Source organism: Pseudopodoces humilis, chromosome 1, assembly GCF_049639895.1.
Source record: "Pseudopodoces humilis isolate 2021_Gansu_Grassland_sample_001 chromosome 1, ASM4963989v1, whole genome shotgun sequence".
Lineage (NCBI taxonomy): Eukaryota > Metazoa > Chordata > Aves > Passeriformes > Paridae > Pseudopodoces > Pseudopodoces humilis.
This window is the reverse complement of record NC_142200.1, coordinates 118,241,200-118,257,028: the sequence shown is the minus strand read 5'-3', so window position 1 is coordinate 118,257,028 and position 15,829 is coordinate 118,241,200. Positions and strand designations below refer to the sequence as shown.

The window sequence follows — 15,829 nt, the reverse complement described above, 5'->3', positions numbered from 1 at the left end:
TGTACATCTGGGCTGAGTTTGCTGAGGTACAGCAAAAGCCATGGCCAAACTCGTACATCACTTTTATTGCTCTGGTTACTTAGGTTGCTCACTGTTTACTCTCACAGATGATTGAGGAAGAAGATGGCCATAGAGAAGGGCACTCTAAAAATCTTGAACAGGAGGAAACAATTATTAACCTGGGACCAGATCAGGAGGTGATAGAGAAGTTTAGACCGGCACCGCCTGGTTCGCAGGGACACAAAGGCTCTTGCTGGGCAGGGCCCCTTTTGCATGTCAGGACTCACAAAGATACTACACTGCAGAGAACTTGCCAGCCCCACTTCAAGTAGGAAAAGACATCTCAAAAGGATGATTTGAGACATTTCTTGTTTCAGCCTTGGACATTCATACATGTCTTTGTACTCTTGGCTCTTCATCCCAAAGTTTTCTTTGTGGGTCCAGTTCCTCTGTTCAGCTTGCAAGCTCAGGCTTGTTCCTTTCTTTCAAGTAAATTCCCTTGTTTCCCTCTCACTTCAATATTCTCCTTCCCTAAGCTCTGCTGAGTTTCACCACTCATAGGTCAGCCTTCCTGGGGGTTTGTGCCACCTGACAGGACCCTCATCCTTTCACCTGCCAGACAGACAAACCCAATGCCTCAGCAACCTTGGAAGGTACCACCTCTCCTCTTGCCCAACGCCAAAGAAAAACTCATGGATATAAGCTACATTCTGTATGCACTGAAATCTGTTATTGTTTTTATTACTAATTTTGCACAAACTAGAAGATTTAGGGCAAATATTCTAGGTTTTCTCTATACTAGCATATATGCATTATTTGTGGGGTTTGTTCTATCTACTATGTCTCAAACTTCATTTGCTCTTTGGATATTGCTTGAGTAAGTTTATCTGCATATTAAACACATTTTCAAAGTCCTTCTCCAGGGCTAGAGACCACTCAGGGCTATTTAATAAAAGGAAGACTAATCAACACCTTCATAAATCCCTATTTTAGCTCCTACAAGGCAGTATTTTGCAAAACACATTAACTACTCCATGTCCATCCACTTCTGGACAGGGCATCTAAATTTGGATGTGAATCCAAAGTCTGGTGAGGGTGAACTCCACAGAAACAAGGATTATACCTTTGGGTTCCTTGGAATCACACAGATAATTTTCTAAAAATCAAATTTCAGGCATCAAAGATGAATCACAGGAAGAAAAAATATCCATAAATTATAAAGTAATGATAACTTCTTTACCTCAATAAGCATAATTAGAGAAGAAAGCAAGTTTCAGAAATTAGTTCTAAGGGTTATGTTTAAAGCATCTAGAAGTCAGTGTACTTCAGGTTTATTTATATGTTTCTGTGTATCCCATTTGTAATTTAAAGAAAAATATTTCTCCCAGGATCTGTAGCTTCTCAAGAAAATCTCTGCCATACTATATAGAATACCAGTACATGTTATAAGCAAACAATTTTTAAACATAAAGTTCCTGAAGAACAACGAAATGTTTATGACTATTTGCACTGCCTACGGGAAAGCGCCAGGAGACAGCAGCTGGGCAGGAGGCCAGCAGGGGCTTCTGATACACATCTGGGCTTGTGTATAAACATGTTCTCCTTACAGTTTCCATTGTCTGCCCCAGCCTGTTCCTTTGGAGTATTTGTTGTACTCATTCTTGTCTTATTTACCTTTCCATAATGACTTTTTCAGTGCAGAGGCCATCTCTTATCCTTGAACATTGTTTGCAAAAAGGTGCCCCATCCCTACTGGGTCCTTTAAGCAGTACTGTAATACAAATAAAATCCCTAAAAATACCATTTTACTTCTCAAACTTACGTCACCTAAGGCCAGACAAAAGAAAACTGTGTATATCCTCCTTTCCTCCTTGCTCCCTGAAGGAATGCATCCTTTCTCAGCCGTAAAGTGAGCCTGGCAATTACTGTATGTGCATGTCTGTGTTCCTGTTTGGAGCACTGTAATTGTTTTACAGTCCTGACTGTGATTATCCAGTACCCACCAGAAAATCCCAGTGCTTTGATCGCAGGACTCCCTACCCAGACTCTGAAAATAATTCGTCAGACAAGCGGGTTAAGCAGAGGGAAGATAAAGAGGAAACAAGAAACATAGCTGACACAAAGCTAAAAGGAAGGAAACAAAGATAAAAATGTAAAAAGAAAAAACATAGGCTGAAAACAAAAAAGGGAGGAAACAGAGTCCACAGAAAAGAGAAATGAGGTGAGGCAGAGTTTAAGGAAATGTGCTTTTCTATCAGGACTAAACAGAGGTGAGTCTCTTAGGAGAATACGGTACATTTTATTTGCTGCTGCTCCCTGTCAGCCCCTCTAAGGGTCATTAATTTGTTCCCCCGCCTGGCTGCTCTACCATTAATGGCGTACAAGATATCCCTTATAGACAGTCCTCATGCATTTGAGATGAAGGCAGTGAGATAGCAGAAGCAGGCACAAACAGCTTGCTCATTTGGGCAATAAAAAGACAGAGGGCTGGCAGTCAAATAGAGAACAGACAGGATATAGCAAATTACAGGGTTCTCCGTCCAGACTTTGCCATTAAGCAAATGTTTTCTGCAATGCATAGATGCCCTCTGGGCACACGACTTCTAACAATCACCATGGCTTGTTTGCTTCCTGAGCTAGGGATTTAGCTTTTTATACCATACCCTCTGTCTGGCACAGCTCCCACCACATGCAAGGGAAGTATTGATCTTCAATAATGTGAGTTTACCTGCAAAGTAATACTTGCAAGTAGTCCAAAACCATCTTTCCCTCTGCCCTGGCCCTGAAGATGGTGTTCAGTTTTTCCTGTAACTGGTGAGTAAACACTTACACAGTTCAGGATAATGTCAGCAAAAATGCTTGTATGTCCCTAAGAAACGAGCACACTGCTTTGTTGTCCATGTTTTATGAAACAGTGCTGTCAGGGTTAAGTGGTCTGTACAGAAACCCGAATCTTGTGATTTGCTGCTGTGGCAGCTGCTGCAGCATCACTGAAACAGGTTTTCATACACTACATGGTTTCATGCACAGGTTCTCCATTCTTGACACAACTGTTTTATCTCAACTCCTACTGGCCTTCCTATATTTCTATTTCTGCTCTCTTCTAAGTCCCTACTCATCAGTTACTTAAAGGACAAGCCATAAAATACAACCAACCCAGCCACCATGGTTTTTCTAGTGTATAGGTCAGTAATTGGATTTTCCCATAGTTCATGCAAAAACTTTAGAAAACGACTTAGAGGAAGTGTTGCCAACACGCTCCTTCTGTTCCCAAATGTCAGTGGTTAGAGAACACCATTCTGAAGTGCACCATGTTCAACACAATTCCATCTGTCTCTGCACCGAAGCATGTGAAGCAACACTCCTGTAAGATCCTGGCATGTTCTACACTGGCCATCTCAAGGTTCCAGTTTGGAAATGCTTCACTCACATAAAAAGACAAAAGAATTTCTCATGATGGAGAGCAATTAAAGAATGGGGCTGGGTGGGGGTGTCAGGGAATTGTTTCCCAGGGTGTCACACAAAGGGATGCAAGCCCTGCGTGTGGGGTCACTGACGGCTGTGCGGATGTGTCATGGGAACTCGGACCCAGGACAGAATGATGCCAGAATTTCTGCAAGACTCTGCTTTCCCAAGGTGAATTCTGACTTGCACGATGTTAACCGTTACATTCCACACATTATCCTTATCAGAAAATGCACCCTGGGCACCCTCTCACTCAAGAGGAGGCAGTATCTCTAGTAGTTAAGCAGAAGGAATTGTTTCTGGCACAGATGGACAGAAGCTTTTCATTTCATGTTTTCTGAAAGGGACCCAAGAGATTATTTTGCTTGTAGTACCTCCTGCATTCTGCAGTTAATTTGTCTAAATAATAGAAAGCTCGTTAAAATGCGTAAAGCTAAAGAGTTGCTATATGTAATCTCTCTTTACAGACAGACATCCTTTGTAAAACTGATAAACTTGGCTGTGCCTGAGAGGAAATTAGTGAATAAAATATTCTGCTAAAATATCACAAAAATAATTGTGAAAAGTCTATTAAATGAGAAGAGTGCAAACTGATTTTAGAGGCTTCTCCCACCACCTACACCAGCAGGAAATGAGGCAGGTCTGCACTCCTACTTACCTTATATCTTTTTTTACATCCAGGAACAGGACAGGCAAAAGGTTTCTCATCCCCTCCATTCATGCACATTGAACTAAGGATAGCTTCAGAGCTGATAGCACTTTCTGTAGTCCAGGACTCATCACTGTCCGATTCTTCATAGTCTACTTCCTCTTCATCATATTCACTACCTAGAAAAGCAGGGTAGTCAGATAAAACAAGAATAAATAGGAGCGCAGCGAGATAACCCATTCTGCATTTATTACATCAGCTACAATGATTTGTAATTTCCCTGCTTTTGTCTTTTCTGGAAGACAGTTATTTTAAATTTTATAACCCTATCCTTCTTGTAGTTATTTATTCCTTCATAAAGACACCAGGTTCTTTTTCTAATAACCAGGACAGGCATTATTAATATATCTTCATAAACTGTTAACTGCATGACACAGAAAGTTCAAAGGACTGATTTTAAAATGCAGTTTCATTGCTTCTCAAACACCAGGATCCTTCCGTTTTTCCCAGTGCCCTAACAGAAAATGTGCTCCCTCCCCTCCTCCAATTAAAGCTAATTTTAAGGCATTTCTTTATGCAATACAATACTGAAGAGTGTAATTCTACAGATCATAAACAGTGTAAAATAATATGTTGACAAGTCCTAATGCATTTACTAGCCCTTTGGAATTAATAGGAATTATAGCACAACATTAATAAGAATTATATTGTAGCAATTATAGTTGTGAAATTCATTCCCTCAGGTGTGGGTATAAATTGCATTGTGTGGCTGCCCTGAACAGACCGCATTATGTTCCAGATATGCTAAGACAGCCATCTGAGCAGCTGGTGCTGAGTTTATTTATTATTTTTAATTGCAATAACTATTAACGAAATCCTCTGAAGAAGTTAAATGTGAAACAAGAGAAATTAGAAAAGCAGAATTCCAACTGTAAAAATACAGTTGGAAAAAGAAAAGCAGGGGAGGGAAGAGCCGCAGCTGATTAAAAATAAAATATATGCACAGAGGGGGAGAGAGAGGGAAAGCTGAGGGAAACTTCTGTGGTGTCAGCAGGAGGTGGTGCTGTGTTTCCCCTCCCCTTTCTTCTTTCGCTTTCCCAACTCTGCTCAATTTTATCCTTTCTGCTGAAAGACAATTTGGCTCCAAGTGCTGGAATAGCTCCTGCTATTAAAGACAGTTTAGTGACACTTGCATGGCTCTCCCCTCATGTGCCCTTTCAGTGCACGCCTATGAGCAGCTCTACCCACCGAGGACAAAATGCAGACAGATGCCTCATGGCACTTTAAAACATTCTGAATTCACAGGGAAAACCCATACTGCATAAGTGGGTTTTTAGGGGTGTTTCTGCTTCTGCTGAAACTCCACACTAATCGCCTCATTGGACTCCCCCTGCCCCAGCACTCCCAGTCAGACTCAGCACTGAGTAACAACATGTGGCAACTGGTAGCTGCCAGCACCCAGGGCTCCTGAGCTTTGGTCAGGACAGACGTCAGGCTGTCCACGTTTCTCTCCCGTGGCTCCCATCTGTCCGGGATGGTGCGCAGATGAGGAAAGTGGGATGGTTTCCCACCAGCGACAACCGTCGACATGAGCGCACGCACAGGCCCTGCAGCACATCTGGAAAACTCTGCCCTGCTGACTGCGGCTCCTCATCCCACTCCCAATGAGCGAGAGCCAAAGAAAGCATTATTGACCTCTTAAAATATTTCTGAACTCTAGGAACAGTTAACCTAAAATGAAGTTAAGAGTTGTTATAGTTTAATTAACTAATAAAAAAATGGAGGCAAAACCACAACTCTGCTTCTACGATTTCCTGCCCTTGATTGTATCTTGATGGAAAAAATTCCTCAAGCTGTTCCTTTCAAACCTTTTAGCTCAGTGGGGTTTTTTTAAAGCAAATGAAACAGAAAACCCTATTGTAAATACACATGCACTCCTAGGATGACAAAACACACAATTCTAAACAATGATAACAACAATTTCTGCCTTTATAATCACCCCCCCTTGTGAGCCCCCTTAAGAGCGGGTGATTTCCGCGCAAATAGGATTTTGTCCTCCTGAAGAAAACATAATTTGAAACTGTACAACATCTCTTAGGGACACCACTCCTTTTAGAGATGATTAGGATGTTATGATATATGTTGCTCTCATAAAGCAACAATCAGTGCTCTTTAAAACTTAATATGCAATACGATGGATAAAATAAGAGAAACACAGAACAGTGGGGTGAAGCTGTAGTCAGTACTATTATGCATCTCCTTAGGTTTTCCTAAAGGCATTAAGGAGTGTGCCCTTTTAATTTTTCTAGTAATTTTGTATGGTAAAATCCAGTTCTGTAAAAATGTTTGCCTGTACTTCAGTCAAAGGTAGACTCAGTGAGAGACAGAAGAGACCAAACTCTATGTTTAAGCATCCATGAGATCACACCATTCACACCATCCTTATGGTTTTCTTTTCATAGGCTTACCCGAACAAAAATCCAAGATTTGGTCTAGTATACTCAAAACAGTTCTTTAGCCAGTATAAGTAAATGCTCTATTATCTTAAATTTTTAAACTCAGATGTCACTACAGATTTTATAAATACAATGAGCTTTTTCATATGAATGACATGTATTCTTCTTGAACAAAACAGTAATACTAATGGTGCCATATGACTTCACATGAAGCTGGAACTGCAGTCTATCACTGCTTTTATCTAATGGTGTCCTACTGAACCCAACTGCTTCTACTCTCTTTAAAAAAATAATTAGAAATCCCAAAATGTATTTAAAAGGATCTTGGTATAAGGAAAATGCAAAAAAATTTACTGCCTTGAAAAAAATACATTAGCAATAAAAATTCAACCTTAAAATAATTATGTTGTTTCAGTTGTTACAGAAAACACTGATTCAGTCATGCTTTTAACCAATTCTGCCTCAGAATTTAATTTCCTCAGTTGTCAGTGTCTAAGGGCAGCAACCCATGTGGTGCCTCACTGACTGCGCAACACATCAGAGAGGGGGGAAATAAAACAAGAGGAAAAACAAAAAGCACAACGCGCAGGTTGGCGCTGCCATTATAAACAGCCCCTGGATGAGGTATTTTAATTAAGTGGTGCAGGGCTGAGCACGGTGGCTTTGCGAGGCCGTTCCCAGCCGGAGCAGGAGGTGCTGGGCTCCGTGTCAGGTGTACAAACTGCAACCCGAGCCGGTGCTGCGCCAGCTCTTGGGCAGCGTTCCCGGGGACCAGCAGCGCGCCGAGGGGAAACACACAGCAGCATGCTTTGATCAAGATAGAGTCAGTTCATTGCTTGCCTTTTTTATTTTTTTAAAAAAGTTGGTTGGTGTTTCACTATTATATCTGTAAATATTTACTTTTTTAAAGGGGGAAAAAAAAAAAAAAGAAGAAAGAAATTAAGCGCCTTTGCATCTAACCTATGGCCTGTTCCAGGGTGGAACAACTGCGTGACTCGGGCAGTGTTTGCAGTAACTCTTCAGAGAGGTCCCAGGGAGCTGCCTCCCTGAGCTCTGCTTGCATGCTGCTATGCTCGTGGAAAACAGGATGCCCTGCTGGGGCATGCTGCCCTTTGGGCACTGAGCTGAGCCATTCCTGTAGCATGAGTGCCAATGGCTTTACCCTTCCTCCTCATGCTTGGAAGGCAGACTGAACGTTCCCCCCACTGGAAAACATCAGAACTAAGCTTCAGAAGTCTGAGTAGCAAAAAAAGCTCCCCCAAAACTCGACAACACAGTTCTTTTAAGACAAAGCATCTAAATATCTGGCTGACAGAGAAGCACATGCTTTCAGCAAGGCACCGTACAAATATACAGTATTATTACCATAACTAAATACTACTTCTACTATAGCAAAGAACCCGCTTTCTGGCAGTGCTTTTTCTGAGGTTTCTTGCTAGCTCATCGCTCTTTAACATAATATCCAGTTTCATCATCTGGCTTTCATTCAGAGACCCTACACAGTTCTACGCTGGCCTAACCTAAACCACTGTTTACTATTCAAATAACTCAGTATCATCCTCTTAATACTGTACCCACCCTCGCATGCAATATTCCCTCAGTCCTGGCCCACAGAGCAATTTCCCCACTCCCCACTCTAGTAGCCTTGCCAAAAGACTCACTTCATCTGTGCTGCCCCCAGCAGATCAAAAAATGAAACAAAAGAAAGGCAAGGAAAGAATGCTAGTTCAGCTTTTTTTTTTCCCCGCAATTTTCCATGCTGAGACAATGCCACTACTCCTCAAAGGGGCAGTGGACTCCACTAGGCACAACTCACGTAGTATGCCATACCGGAGCCAGATATCACATAAAATTACCTGTTATGAGAAGCCACAAAACATACTGAGTCACAAAGAGTCCCAGCCAGTTATTTCTCCTGTAATTTTCGCACTGCATTTAAACAACCCATCACAAATCAGGAAGTTGTCTATGTCACAGCCGAAAGTAAAGACATGCACAAAAAGGGATTATGATTACTGCCTGCAGGGTAAGAAGCCTTTGTATTTTGACAAAAAGCAAAGCTGACCATAAAGACTTGGTCTACACCTCTGCTGCCAGTCAGTTTTCCTATCAAAATCAATGAGAATGCCACTTAATCCTGCAGCAAAGATCTCGCCTCTTCAATGTCCACCTACTACTTTTTAGTTTTACAGTAGTAAAGAAGTCAGTAATTTAAAAGAGCTCAGAAATGGTTTGCAGAGAGCTAATTCATTTGACATTCTGGAACAGACAACATCCCAGCTACACTGCTGAAAATCTGGGGCCGTATCTTTTATATGTCTGGGGTTTATTCTATATTCACACCACTGTAGCCAAGATAAATTCTGCCTTTTGCATGAGTAAATTCATTCTATCGTGAGATTTACAGCGGATTTTCCCCTGAACTTTAAATGAATCTCGGTTCAAGCAGGTGCACAGTATTTGTTGTTACATAGCTTTTCAAATCTAAAGACTTCTCTGCTGTGCCTTTAAATATAAAAAAGACAAAGCTGATTAAAACCAGCACAAGCTGTGTGTGCCATTTTAATGAGTAGAATCTATCTTGACCTCTGATCAAGAACATTATGAATTCTTCCTTTCTCCTCCCATGAAGAAAAACAAACTCAAAACATCCTTGCCAATTATTTTTGTGACCAGAAAGCATACATTTAAGTATACAATGAATAACTATAAGCAAATAGCTTACTGCAGTGGGAACCAACATTGCTAGTGTCACTGAAAGTTCATGGTAATTCCAAGGATTTCTCATAAAAATTCAGCTTCACACTTTGTCCCGTGCGGGACTTGCAGTTTGTATTTCATAGAAACAGTTTTATGAGAGCACTTCTTATATTAAGAACTTTACATTCCCATATACTGCGACAGTTTCCTTGATAAAAAAAATGAATTATTAATATTATGTGAATTTTGGGTTAACGCTAAAGCACATTTATGGCTTTGTCAGCCTTCTTCCCCTTTGTACCCATGGATGCACACAGTAGGGACAATGTTCCTACAACTGATACTCATTGCTCATCTAAAGATGTATCAAGTCATTCAAAATGAAATATTCTTCCTTCATATAAAGAACAGGAAATAAATGCCTGGGGCAGTGAAATACAAATCAGCCATGCAAGTCTTTAGTCTAGAAGCTTTAGCAGGACTCTCTCAGCTGAGAGCTGGTATGGGTGGCACAGTGCATTGGCTCTGTAAACTCCAGCAACAGATGTCAGACACTGGATCATCCGGACACACTAAGACAGGGTCTTTTTGCTTGTTTTAGTGGGTGGGGAGAGAGGACTCAGAGGACAGAAAGCAGTTTTCAGCCTCTGCAAAAAGTCTGTTCAGACTGATTTCTTAGATTTTCAAAAATACTTTTACCATTCATGTCCACAAAGATGATGTAGACAGCTGAAGAAAACCCAGGGAGCTTTAACAGAGCACTGTGCAGTGCCACAGACATTGGCATTTTAGACAGCAAGTGCCATTCCAGTGTTTGGATTAAGCACCTAAATACAACCTAAATACACCTAAACAACCTCAGTGAAGGCTGAAGCCTTTCTCCAGCACGTGGGTATAAGCACATGCAGTTGAGTTTTCACTCTTCTCACAGTAAATGTTCCTGATCCTCACTTCTGGGCAAGGAGAGGCAATTCTGTTCTCAAAGCCAAGTGCATGCTTGGAACTCTGCTGTCACTGGTGGGAGCTGATTGAGATGGTTATGGTTTGTCAAAAAGGCAATATGCCAGGGCTGGCAGAGGCCTCCATCCCTCTTCATGATCGCAACAGAGCCATGAAAATAACAATTATGACTTACTACTGCCTTGGCCCTGCGCCATGCGGGGCGGGGGCTCAGCGTTGTCCTGCTGGCTGCTGCAAGCGCATCCCGCGGGCTCTGCGGGCTGTGGCTGCTGCTGCCAGCATCCTCCTCTTTCCCATGACACCAGTCAGAGCAGGATTTGGCCAGAACAATGTCTTCTGGAGAAACCACCCTTCATTTTCTCTTTTCCAGTCGTCTCCTAGCTCAGATCAAGTAACAAGCACTAAATAATGAGCTGCTAGGATGTATTACTGCCCAGAAGAACTAATTTTCTATTGTCTCTGGCTGAAGCAAGGCTCAGCTAATGAATAAGCACCAAGAGAATTAAAAAAATGTACCTCATGTAATGATGTGAACATGGATTCAAATATAAAGAACAGTTATGTTTTTTATCCTTATTTTTAGGCACAAGGCACTTGAAAGCACTAGAGGAAATAAGTTAGGCAAAAAAAAAAACCCAACCAAAAACACAAAACACTTTTCTGTGTTGGCATCATTTGAAGAGTAGCTTTCAGACAACACTTTCAGACTTCCACTGCTATACCAAAGGAGGCAACATTTAAGTGTCTAAGGTTATGGGTATATGTTTCTGGACATCCTCTCCCCTCTCTCCCAGTCAAATGGCAGCTGTACCTTGCACAGTCACAGAGACAGTTTTAAAAGCTCCTTCCCACAGCTCTTTTGGAGGGTGGTGCTTCAAACAGGATGAACCCACACGCAGTTAAACATCCAGCACCCTGGTGTTTAAAATGACATGGTAGATAGGTCAATTCCAACATTTCACACCAACTGCAGTTTTCATTTCAGTGCTCTCAATGGAAGCTCATGCTGAAATTTAAGTGACTGAAAATGTATTCCCTTACAAGGTTTGGATTCACTTTGGAAAGCATGTAAACACCCCTATAGGTAAAACATAAATTTGAATACATAAATTTAAATTTTGTTATAGAATGATTTTGGCTGAGCTAACCTATATGGGAAATCACCCTAAAATGTTGTAGATTAAGCTAAAATGATAAAGGTACAAAATAAACATGAAGTTTTATATTTAAAGTGCTACTAGTATGACATTAGTGCTATGGATTCTTTTTCACTGTCAGCAAAATGGAGAACTGTTTGCACATGAGATCTGCTCTCCATTTTGGGCTACTAGAGAAACAGAACTAACACACTCAGGTTAAAAAAAAATAGTCCTCCAGAGCCAATACTGGGGTTGGTGGAGCAGCTGGATTCTATCTGCCTTTAGGAGCAACTGTGTGCCATTTTTTTTCTTGATATATCTGTATCTTGATACTGGTATAGCAAAGAACAGTCTTTAAAGCACTGTAAATCCTAATCCAAAGTTTATAAATGTGCTTGCACACCTATATAAGCATATATGTTACAACTTATTGAATGTATAAATGCAAATAAAACATACGTGTAATAAGATAAATTAAAAAAAAAATAAAAATCCCCTACTTCCAATTACTTGTGGAACAGCAACTAATCACAAAAACATGCATGTAAAGAACTGATTCTGGAAAAAAAGAGTCAACTGATACCATGGCATGTGTTTTGTAGAGCAGGGCTTTCTGAGAACGCTGCAGAGGTGCTAAAGCAAATTGTTATAATGTCACTGCACAATGTGCTGTTGAGGTTTTATGGTCACACTGCGCCAATAGTCTCGGGAAGTTACCTTGCATTCTTATATAAACTTTTCCCCCCAATCCTGTTTTCTACAAAAAAGGGCTTTCAATAATGTACAATCTTGTGTTTATACATAGTACAGGAAAAACATGATAAACCCAAGAACACAATCTCTACTTTAAACATACTTTAAAACTAGATTCATGTAAACAAGAATAGGCTGTTAAACACTCACCAAAAAAAGAACATAACCTTCCTGTAATTAAATGGCAGTGTTTTACATGGCACTTTTTAAAAATAATGAAAATAAAAAAAGTAAATAAATAAATCAGTCCAGCAGACCCCTCCCAATCTGAGGCTTAACCTGCAAAGTAATGTAACAGTAATAAAACCTATGCCAGCTGGAATCCTTTCTTTTTCTGACTTTGGCATGAGAAGCAAGAGCAGGTATATGTTTGAAGAAAAACAAAGTAGGACATTTTCCACCTTTAGTCACAGGATGTTAATTGAACTCTGGCAACTGTTTAAAGATATTCTCAAAATGTTCAAATAAGAATTAAAACCAGTTGGGGCTGAGAAAAAGAAACGATCCATCCTTCCTCCCCTCCCTTCTCTCCCCTCAAACATCTGTTCCAAACTTATACTCCAAAAACCACAGTGAAGAACAGTCATAATTAATGTTATTTTGGCTTTTTAGTTGCTAGGCCTGCATTCCGAGGTTAGACATACAGAAATGCAAGTTCAGGGCACTATTACTGTACTTAAGGACTCTCTTGATGCATATAACGAAAGAGCAGTTTTTCTTTTCTCTTCTTCACCCCATTTTATAAAAAAAGAGAAATAAAAAGAAATGGTACCAGGAAACAGTTCCACGTTGAAGATAAAGGATTACAATAAAAAGTACCTACCTAAATGACCTACACTTTATGAAGCCATGAAAATACATTTGAGACATGTTTTATACATGCTTTACAGCTGTACAAAAGCTATCCAGCCACTTACAATGCAGGTCATAAAACTGCTAATGCACACAGGTCCCTCCCCACCCTGGCTGCCGCGCCTTTGCCTTCACCAGCGTGCAAATCCCGCACGGATGCTCTGAGCTGCCACCAGGCTCCCCCCAAGCCATCACTATCCCTGTGCAGGTACAGCCTGCACTGCACACCAGGAGTGCTGCTGATTTCAGCAGGATCTGGCCAGGCAGGGATTTCCAAGATGCTCCTGGGCCTCCCCAGCCCCTCCTGTGTGAATGGGCTGCAGCATGCACGTCAGCCCCGGCGCAGCGCATGGAGGAGCCGTGGAGGTGCAAGACAACTCAGTGCTTTTTCAGCAACTTTGGGCTGAGGAAATTTCATGTTTATGAGCCCCAAGAGGGCTGGCTACAAACCCCTGACCAGCGACAAGGGAGGCAATGGCAGATTCTCCACTTCAACACACTGAAGAGACAGGAGGATTTAATCTGCATCAATATACACTGACCACCTCTATCTGCCTTCTTTTGAAGCTCTGACCATCTAGATTTAAGAAACACCATCAGCATGATTTGAGAGCTATCCCTAAGACTGAGAATTACCAGTAAGCGTTAAAATGGCTATCAACTACTGAGCAAGAATCAAGGTTTCTGTCATTTTAACAACACAAAAAAATCTACAGGAAAGAGCTGTTATTTTTTTTTATTAATCCTACTTTGTGTTCCTCAGAAAGAAATTAACCCACGTGTAAGAACATATTTAGTGGGGAGTCATATCACCTCTCTCATTTTTAAAGACAAAGATTCTGATAAAATAAAATTTGCACTGTGCCTGTAATGCTGTCACAAACCTTTCTTTGTGCCTATCATTGTTTCAATCAGGTCTACAAAATGTATGTTAGCAGGTGTGAGTAGTTTCAGCTGGAGTATCACTGGGCTGAAATCAAAGTACTTCTCAAATTGCTATTTTTCATTGCTCCTTGGCTTCTTGTCTCCTTCGACATTAGAGGCAGAAGTGCTCAGAAATTGTTGTGAATGGCACTGCCTGTATGGAAAAACCTTTCAACAGGGAGACCATGCTAGCAAGGACAAAGCACCAACCTTCATCTTCAGCAAGAATTAGGGCGGTGTCTTCCACCTGCCAGGCCACAAGCGCTAAAAAGACAAGAGGATCTTGTGGTTTCAGGGGGTCAACAAACGTTTCATGGTTTTTAGTTCACTTGGAAATACATAAAAGCTACAAAGAACCCTGTTTTTCCTAAAATGTTACATAATTTTGTACTGGCTAACATCAGCTCATGATACACCATTTCCCCTGTGAAATAAACCTCTCTGGGTTATAAGTCATCAAGTGTGAAATGGTACGTTAGTCCTTGCTTTCTATTACTTCTGATTTTCTTTGGCCATAATGCAAGGAAAACTCAAACATTTGCTTAAGTTTCATCATCTCCAGCACACTGAAGTGCTGCCTAAATGAGTCTGGTTTTTCTTCTGCTAAACCATAACACTACTGTCAGTGTGCAGACACACAACACCGGGGGACATGGACTAATTTTCTCAGTCCTTGAGGTACTGCACTGGTAGAGATAAATCCCATTTAATGTCGCAGTGTGATACACATATATGTATATGTGTAAGTTTGTATGTGCATATACACACACACACACAATTTAAATAAACACCTAAAAGCTCCATGTGGCCGCTACTGTTTCTAACTTGGAGAAAAACATTTGTGTTTTCAGCTAGCAATTTTCAAGATACTTAGCAGATTGCTTACAAAGCCAAATAGCAAATAAATAAATAAAAATCCTTCCACCAATTTGCCCTTGCAGTATAAACACAGGATCATGAAACATGAATGGCATCATTGTTACCCAGAGCTGCTGAAGTAACTTTTTGAGTGTCACACTATCCCTATGTTAAACCAGTTGTGCCACAAGCTGTGAAAGGCAGACACAATGTGCTTTCTACAAAATGCGTATTTTTTACACATTTGGAGGAAGATAGGTCTATGTGTCATGGGTGTACCTGTACACAAAAATTCCTATCCTATCACAAATTAACACAGAGATAATCTTTACTTTCAAGCTTATTGTACATTTTTTGTTCTTGACCCTGTTAAAAACAGTTTTCCAGGGTAGACTACTATGATGGGGATTATAAAACAGTTCCTGTGCTTGGAAGTACTTTAAATCTACAAGCCATGTTTCTATTGCTGCTTTGTAGCTCAAACCCCAAAACTAGTGATGATTTTATGAGTTGCTGTAGTCTAGACAACTCGGTTGCTTTTCAATTAAATTGTTCCTTGGGGAGACTACTGTGAAAATTCCCATACAATTAATTACAGGTATGTGCAGTTAAAATACAATTCTACAGCACAGTAGCTTTACAATTGCTGGTGCAATTTATGTTTGTATCAAACAAGAATGCTCTGAAGGGGCTGGGAAGATGAAGTACAACACACAGGAGATTACATGTAAAGCTACCTGTAGTGAAGGAGATGAAATAAAAGGTAGTGTTAAGTTTTTGTGTGCCTTTTCCTCTGGCAGGATTCAGGATTCTAGTAGAAAGTACAAAATCTGACAACTGAGCTAATCTTCTCAGAAGATATTTTTCTAGCAAACTGGGCTCAACACATTTTTACTGCCAAGTTAAAGAGCAAATCAGAAATTTAACAGAATGATAATGAAAATGCACCCATAAAGCAGGAAAATGAAGAAAAATAGAAAATGCAGCAAAAAGCTGAAAGGAATCTTGATTCAAAAAGTCAACATTTCCCTTCACAGTGAAGCCCCATTTTTCATATCAGTCTTACTTTCCTC

General features: G+C 40.6%; 1 protein-coding gene across 2 annotated transcripts in view; it reads right to left on the bottom strand.

Annotated features, from left to right (window-relative positions):
• JAZF1 (JAZF zinc finger 1) overlaps nucleotides 1–15,829 on the bottom strand; it is a 185,882-nt gene that overhangs the window by 3,133 nt on the left and 166,920 nt on the right. For both annotated transcript variants that reach the window (XM_005518914.2, XM_088066577.1), the window contains exon 4: nucleotides 4,124–4,293. In XM_005518914.2, coding sequence (XP_005518971.1) covers nucleotides 4,124–4,293 — 170 coding nt within the window. The remainder of the gene's footprint in view (nucleotides 1–4,123; nucleotides 4,294–15,829) is intronic.